General features: G+C 42.1%; 1 protein-coding gene across 3 annotated transcripts in view; it reads left to right on the forward strand.

The window, feature by feature from the left end:
- The window catches only part of nlgn4xa (neuroligin 4 X-linked a), a 63986-nt gene extending 55973 nt beyond the window's left edge, over positions 1-8013 (forward strand). Inside the window, exons 3-7 of one of the 3 annotated variants that reach the window (XM_078244054.1) lie at positions 477-494; positions 765-773; positions 1811-2600; positions 7113-7434; positions 7471-8013. In XM_078244054.1, the coding sequence (XP_078100180.1) occupies positions 477-494; positions 765-773; positions 1811-2600; positions 7113-7434; positions 7471-8013 (1682 nt within the window). Of the gene's footprint in view, positions 1-476; positions 495-764; positions 774-1810; positions 2601-7112 lie in introns of all 3 variants that reach the window. The other 2 variants (XM_078244055.1, XM_078244053.1) reach the window with 2 other exon arrangements.
- The last annotated feature ends 543 nt before the right edge of the window (positions 8014-8556 follow it).

The following is an 8556-nucleotide window of genomic DNA, read 5'->3' on the forward strand; positions in this document are numbered from 1 at the left end:
CACAAGCGTGCCCCCCCCCCAGGAATAAACCCCTTTCATTTAAAGGAGCCCATGTTCTTTCCTTAGGAAGAAAAAAGGGAGAAACAGGAAAAAAATGGGAGAAAAAGAGAGAAAAAGATCGGCAAAAGTGTCACACATCAGACAATATGACAAAAAACTTGAAAAAAAACGACAAAAATGCTGTGAAAGTGTCAAACATTAGGAAATGTGCCGAAAATGTCAAAAAGCTACAAATTATTTTAAAAAAGATGAAAAAATTTTGGATAAAAAGGGACCAAGAAGTTGAAAGAAGCAACAAAAATGTCAAAACAGTGAAAGAAGTGTTGGAAAATGCAGAAAAAAATATCAAAGAATTGATAAAAAAATGTCAAACCCACGAGCCAAATCTGACCTGTCGCAGATTAAGATCCGGCATATCAATTTAGGTTCACAATACATTTTGGCCCGCCTATTTGTGCGCTAAATCAAAAAGACAGGAAACAGTTTTTCAAACTGTAATTACGTGACACAAAATGCTCAATTTGGCAGATTAACCGTCTTTGAGACTCAGAACTTCCCCCAGAAGCCGAGTTTTAATATTCAGGTTGCTGTAAAAAATATTCTCAAAAGAAATCATGTCTGTTGTTGTTAACCTGCCAAACGTGGTCACTCCCCCCCCACCCCCCCTTTATAAATAATAATGAACCTTTCTTAATCACACTTTTTATCTGCTCTAAATGTACTTTAAAAAGGATATTTTTTAACTTTTAAAAAGTCGAAAGAAGCAACAAGTGGTAAGTGGTAAATAGCGAGAAAAACATCGGCAAACATGTCAAACGTCAACAATCTGAGAGTTAAGCGATCCTTTTGTATTTCTTCCTTCAACTAGGAGCTCTACTGACAAACCACGATCATAGAAACTGTTATGGTAGGTGTCCACTGGCAAGCGTCATTTCCACGCAAAAAGAAATGTCTAAAAATAAGCAACAGAGCCTCGGAGAAAGCGACTTTGTGTTAACTCGTCATCGCATTTATTTTGACAGTCCTAATTCTTGTAAATGCTTCTTTTTGCATTTGTTTTTAAAAATTAGAGCTCTGTTGTTGTTAGGGTGCTATGAAGACCTCTCACTCCGTATGTATAGTTGTAATCTGACTCGAAGATATTCCATATTCGACTAACTGCGGCAGCAGACACTGCTAACCAGGCCTTGTGGGAAATGTGTGCTCAAAACATACTTTTCAAGTCGGCCTGGTTGAGTCACCGCCGCTGTGTGTTTGCACGAGTATAAATAGCTCTCTGAAACAAAAAAACACACATAACTCCAGTGTTCCCAGTGTATTGTGGCCTACTTGCTGATTGGCAGTCCAGGAAGCTGCGCTATCAATATTCCAGGATGTAAAAAACTGCCTCAGGTTTTGCTTTACAAAACAGCAAACATTTTACATTCTGGGTTGTTTATTAGGGACACAAAGATGGTCGTTGGCTGTCAGCGACGTTTCTGTCTGTTTAAAGGAAGTTTTTCCTAACTATTATCTCACCATATGCTTGCTCTTAGGGGGAAATGTTGGGTCTTTGCAAATGATATAGACCTAAAGTGTAAAGAAAATTAAGCTTCTGAGGTTTTTTTTAAGTTGTCTTTGTCACTTTCTCCAATGACTTTGATGCTATTTTAACATTTCTTTTGGTTTTCATTGCTTTGGACCTTTTCACAACGTTTTTTTCGTCAATTTTGTCACTTTATTCGTTTATAAACCTAAATATAGGGCCTAATTGCTGCTTGAACGAAGAACTTATGTATCCATTTATTTTGTTTTGTGTCTCCATTCTCAGATCTGTTCCAGAAAGCCATCATCCAGAGCGGCACGGCGCTGTCCAGCTGGGCGGTCAACTACCAGCCCGCCAAGTACACGCGGGCCCTGGCAGAGAAGGTGGGCTGCAACATGTTGGACACCATCGACCTGGTGGAGTGTCTGCAGAACAAGAACTACAAGGAACTGATCGAGCAGTACATCACACCCGCAAAGTACCACATCGCCTTCGGGCCTGTGATTGACGGCGACGTAATCCCGGATGACCCCCAGATCCTAATGGAGCAAGGCGAGTTCCTCAACTACGACATCATGCTGGGGGTCAATCAGGGCGAGGGGTTTAAATTCGTGGACGGCATCGTGGACAGCGAGGACGGCGTGTCTGCCAATGATTTTGACTTTGCCGTGTCGGACTTTGTGGACCATCTTTATGGCTACCCGGAGGGCAAGGACACTCTGCGCGAGACAATTAAATTCATGTACACAGACTGGGCGGACAAGGAGAACCCGGAGACCCGGCGCAAGACTCTGGTGGCTCTGTTCACTGATCACCAGTGGGTGGCGCCGGCAGTGGCCACAGCGGACCTGCACGCTCAGTATGGCTCGCCAACTTACTTCTACGCCTTCTACCACCACTGTCAGAGCGACATGAAGCCCAGCTGGGCTGACTCAGCGCACGGCGATGAAGTACCGTACGTCTTTGGGATCCCTATGATCGGCCCCACGGATCTTTTCAACTGCAACTTTTCGAAGAACGACGTGATGCTGAGTGCTGTCGTCATGACCTACTGGACAAACTTTGCTAAAACAGGGTGAGTGCTCCCTTTCTTTGTTGTTGTTATCATTCATATGACAGTCTATTCCTATAAGCCGAGTAATGCATTCTGATAGCGTTGCAGCAACTTTCGAGAAGCGGGGCGTTGTTTGCATAAAGTTGAAATGCAAACATAAAATCTCACACTTCTGGAATCAGTGTAACTTACACTTTACACTGTCCATTGAAAGAAAACATCCATGATCTGCTTATAAATCATGTAAAGGGCCTTGCTATATAATGATCATGTATTAAAAGTATTCCAGTGGTTGCCGATACTTGCAAGGTTCAACATTCCAATGTATTAATCAATAAAATCATGGAAACTACAGTGCTCTTGCTTGACTAGCGAACTTCGATCGCATAGAGAATACTAGTTATTACTAGGACGCTCGAAGACCTAGGCCATGCCCTATCTGGCCATGTTAACGAAAGTTAACCCGGATCCACTCAACCTTTCATAGGTTCTTTCTTTGCACCGTTTCCAACACTTTCCATGGGAATCAGGCCGATAGTTTTTCCATAATCCTGCTGACAGACAAGCAAACAATCCAGAAACATAAACTCCTTGGCGGAGGTACAAATGACCTTTTACACCTATAGTGAATAACTATCTGGTATTCCAAATATAGATCTGGAGTTGGGTATCAACAGAAGGTTTTGTTATGATTAGTGTTTTAATGATTAACTCATGAGTCAAAGAGATCAAGTGGAGGTTAATAAAACAAGTCAAATCCTTCCCCTGGTGCTGCGGCAACGCAGGATTTGATGAGAGGATTTGCTCACTGTTTATATTTGGATCACGTTTTCTTTTCACGCACCTTGATATTAGCTATCAGGGTGTTTGCAGCCCAGTCACACTGAAAATTCACTTTTAGTTGAATAAATAAAGTCTTTATCAGCTTCAGAGGCTGCAGCGTTCACTCCCCTGTCTCTGTTGCCTGATCGGGGGGGATTGGCTGCCTTACAGACATTTTGAGAAGGCTCTTTTATCTTGCTTCTTTTTTTTTCAATGTGCTTTCAATAAAGCAGCGAGTGAAAATGGCCATTTTTCAACAAATCTGGACATGATACATATTCCCACCCAATTACATACATCTACGCATAGGCATATTTACAGGGCTGATGGGGGGGTTAATAAAAACAATAAAAAAAACAATAATAAAAACTGGCAAATGCAACCCCCCCAGAAAACCTATTATAATTTCCTTTACATAAATAAAGACATTTGCACCATAAATTAATGCAGAAAAGGCACTAATTGTTGCAGAAAAATTCATCAGAATGCAGGAAATTAAATGTTTGACACAAAGTGGAGATCTCAACTTCCCCAATGTTGAACCCAAAGTTACGCCCTTGCATCTACGTGAAAAGGATTGTAAAGTGCTGCTCTGACTTGTATTTTTATGATTGAAAAGGTCAAACAAAACTCATACATGCTCAGCCTAAGGCTGAAAAGTCCAACCCCTTATGTTCCAAAATGTCCAAAAAATACATTTTCAATTCAAAATGGCTGACTTCCTCTTGGGATAAGGGTATGGCTCCATGAGGGTTTTTTGTAAGTCTGGACATGATTCATATTCCTTCCCAGTTCCAAACATCTACAGAAAACATACTGTGAAAACTAATAGTCAAAAGGATTGTGAAGTGCTGCTCTGACATGTATGTTTATGATTGAAAAAGTCAAACAAAACTCAATATTCAGCTTAAAGCTGCTCTGTTGGCACTGCTAACAATGAGTACATTACCTTGGTAAGTGCATGAAAGCCTCGGTTCCATGTATTGCATCTGTGCATTTTCTGTCTTCTTACACCTGTCAGACTGAAAGGAGAACATATTTAATATCTCAACCTATGGCAAGAGTCAGAGTTATTATCAACAGATTGGATGCTGGATGGAAACATATGCGAGCTAAACATGTATTTTGCACTTCAATGAGCACGGAAGGCCTCGAGCTGAGTGAGGTACATATTGTTCCAGCATATGTTTGCGCTGAGATGACAGGCCCACCACATTCTAGCACAGCCATATGTATCCTTCCGTATGTAGCCACCAGTTGAAGGGCAGCCCAGCTTTTTTTAATGAGAGAATCAATTTAACACTGAATAAGGCCCAGCTGATACATGAAAAAGCATGAGATTTGGTACACTTGTAAAGTTTGGGGCACGGAACATTTTCAGCACCTAAACCACGTGTTAAACTCAAGGCCCGTGGGATTTGCTAAATTCTATGATGGCTAAGGAACTTTTTTGCAGACTTTTGTAGGGCTTTATGCCCTAAAAAAGTCAAAAACTCTCTGTCTAAAAAGCCACAGAAATGTCAAAATACAGGTACAAAATTAAAAAAAGTGACAACAACCTTTGAGAAAGCCACAAAAATGATGGAAAAAAACTACAAAAGGTCAAAAATCAACATGCAGTAATACAGTCAAAGGCATTAGATATTTTTCAATTAAATCAAAGCATGTCAATCTGGCCCTCAATGTGATTCCCATTTTCCAGTGTGTTCAAATTAACAATGATAACAACTTGAACTGTAGTTTACCTGCCAAATGTACCGTACAAAATTATAATTTTTTGTTTTGTGATCGTTAGGATCAGAAAACGGAATTAAAATACGATTAATTGCCCTTTTTAAAAACTCTACACAACATGTATTCAACAGACGTGATATAAATGTTCTTTTGCTCCCTGTTCTCTGTTTTGTTTTCCTAGATGCAGTCCTCTGTATGTTTGCATGCTTTACTTCCTGTTTTATTTTGTAGTGTTGGGTTTCATGTGTCTTTGTCTAGCTTTGTTTCCTGTTGGATCTGATTAGTCCCTGATGTGTGTCACGTGTTCATCATGTCACCTGTCTCTCGTTACACAAACACTTTGTTACCTCATGTATTTAGTCTGAGTTCTCTTTGTCTGCTGTCAGTTTATTTGTCTCACTTTACATCCAGAAGTTCTGCCTGTCCCTACTTTTCTGTTTTTTTTTCTGTTTTGATCATTAAATCATTCAACTCTCAGATGAATGTAGTGGAGTAAAAAGAGGCCGAAGTGCATTAGTGTTCCTTGGTGGCCCCCAAAATGCAATTCATGATTCAAAATGAGTCCCTCCTCTTGAGTATACAGACAGACAGACAGACAGTGCGTCTCACTATCTTTGTGGGGACCCGTCATTGACATAATGCATTCCCTAGCCCCTTACCCTCACCCTAACCATAATCTAATTCTAACCCTAATCCCAAAACCAAGTCTTAACCCTCAAACAGCCCTTTAAAGTTGTGGGGTCCAGCATTTTGGCCCCACAAAGCTGTCCGGACCCCACAAGTATACTGTATTCCCGGTTTTTGGACCCCACGAATATAGTTAAACAAGAACACACACACACACACACACACACACACACACACACACACACACACACACACACACACCCTCCAGCGTGTCGACTCCAAGGTTGTTGTCTAGCGTTGCCCCCCCCCCGACCGCTCCAGAGTTAATGAAACAAAGTCACCGGAGAGGCAGCTCTCCTCCAAACTGCAGGAAAATAACACCAAGGCTGAGATTTAGGACTAAGAAAATGTGACAACACACCTGGAAATGTGTCATCTGCATATGAAGGACGCAGAACATTTTGTCTGCTTGAACATTCAGATTCAGAGTCGCGTCGAATCACATTAGCTTTGAACAGGAAATAGAAGAAAGGCTTTGACTTTTCTGAGTAATGACTCATCTGGAAATGTCAGGAATTACTGCTAAGTGAATTGAGTAATGACTGTGTTTTGGGGGATGAAAGTTTTTTTTTATGCTCCTTTAACACGTTTACTGTGTCGCAATGGATTTGGAGTAAAGTACCACCTTATATTATCTAGCCCAGGCTTAATATAGAGTCATAAGAATGCCAAAAAGATAATACACATACAATAAAAGAATAAGTGTGGAAATATAAATAGGAATAAATAAAACATGAAATACATGTGGAAACATAAAGACAGAAAGCAAAAGCAATCAGGAAAAAATAACAATTTATATTATATCAAAATAAAATTTAAATAAAGAAATAAATTGTATCAAATATTTTTTAAAAGACTTATTTTGTATTTGTAATATTTTTCTATCTTATATTTGTCTTCATATTTATTCATTTTGTTTAGTTTTTTACTCCTTTATATTTCGTCGTGTAATTATTTTTTTACAGGTACATAAAAAAGAGTTTTGTCTACTTTGATGTTCATCTCTTCTCTTTTTTAATTTTTCTTTCAGGGTTATGATCCACCCAACGTTTTTGACATTATCTTGCCGTTTTTGTCACCTTTTCTGACATTTGCTTTTGTTGTGTTTAATGACTTCCTTTCCAGTTTTAACAACGCTCTGGTCGTGTTTTTCTCGACACTTTTGTTGCCTCCGCCAACGTTTTTGTCGCCTTTTCACCTTGGAAACCACTCGTATGACTCCAGAGTTTACAGGGACGTAAAAAAGTATTTTTTCTCCTTTTGATGGTCATCTCTTTTTTTCTCTTTCAGGGATCCAAACCAACCGGTCCCACAGGACACAAAGTTCATCCACACCAAACCCAACCGCTTCGAGGAGGTGGCCTGGACCAAGTACAACCCCAAAGACCAGCTGTACCTTCACATCGGCCTCAAACCGCGAGTGCGGGACCACTACCGTGCAACCAAGGTGGCATTCTGGTTGGAACTGGTTCCGCATCTGCACAACATCAACGAATTCTTCCAATACGTGTCCACCACGACCAAAATTCCTCCGCAGGACACCACCCCGTACCCTTACACCAAACGCTTCCCGGGCAAAAACAACTGGCCGTCCACCACGCGGCACCCGGGTGTCCCACCCGCCAACACCAAACAAACCACGGACCAGCGAAAGAGCGGCGATCTGACCGATGAGTCGACAGTTGTTATAGAAACCAAGCGGGACTACTCTACAGAGCTGAGCGTCACCATCGCGGTCGGAGCCTCGTTGCTGTTTCTCAACATCCTCGCCTTCGCCGCGCTCTACTACAAGAAAGACAAGCGACGACACGAGACCAACCGGCGCATCCCGACGCCGCAGCGTAACTTGGCGCCGACCAGCGCGCCTTCTGCCACCAACGCTAACGCCAATGACGTGGCCCACCTGCAGAGCGAGGAGCTGATGTCTCTGCAGATGAAGCAGCAGCAGCTGGAGCACCACCACGAGTGTGAGTCGCTGCAGAGCCATGATCCGCTGCGCCTCGCCTGCCCGCCCGACTACACGCTGACGCTGCGACGCTCGCCCGATGACATACCACTGATGGCGCCCAGCACCATCACCATGATCCCCAACGCGCTGGCTGGCATGCAGCCTCTGCACAACTTCAACGCTTTTGGGGGCAGCCAGAACAGTACCAACTTACCCCATGGCCACTCCACCACGCGGGTATAGCTTCGCTGGCAGGGGCGGAGCGGCGGTGGGGGGATCAGCCCAGATTGCTTTTTCTAAAGTCCTGACACCTAGAGTTTTAAAATAACTTCAACTTTGTGTCACTTTTCCTCAGTCTCTCTGACTGGATCGGCAAAATCAATGCAGAAAAAGTTCTGTGAACTCTAAATTCCTACCCTACTGACGATACGTAGCCTTAACAAATAGTAACATCAGACAATTCTTGCCCAGTTTTAGGTGGCAGGAGTGAAAAATGTGTCATCCTGCAATCTGTTCTCACTCCCAACTCTTTAAATACTTGTCAACATTGGTCAGTGGCTCTCAGCGTCAGATACCGACGCACAAAGCACCCTTTAGAGTCTAATCCTAACCCTGGCTCCCTTAATCTGTTTTTAAACCCTTTTAATTCCTTTTAAGTTGTCTTTTAAAGAATCAAAGCAGGTTTTTCAAGGAGCTTTTAAGGGATTTTCCATAGCGCCCATGAGGAACGCTACGTTTTAACCCAAACCTAACCCTTAAACGTACATTTTGTAACCCCACCCCACA

The sequence above is a fragment of the Sander vitreus genome, chromosome 24, assembly GCF_031162955.1.
Source record: "Sander vitreus isolate 19-12246 chromosome 24, sanVit1, whole genome shotgun sequence".
In the NCBI taxonomy this organism is placed as follows: Eukaryota; Metazoa; Chordata; class Actinopteri; order Perciformes; family Percidae; genus Sander; species Sander vitreus.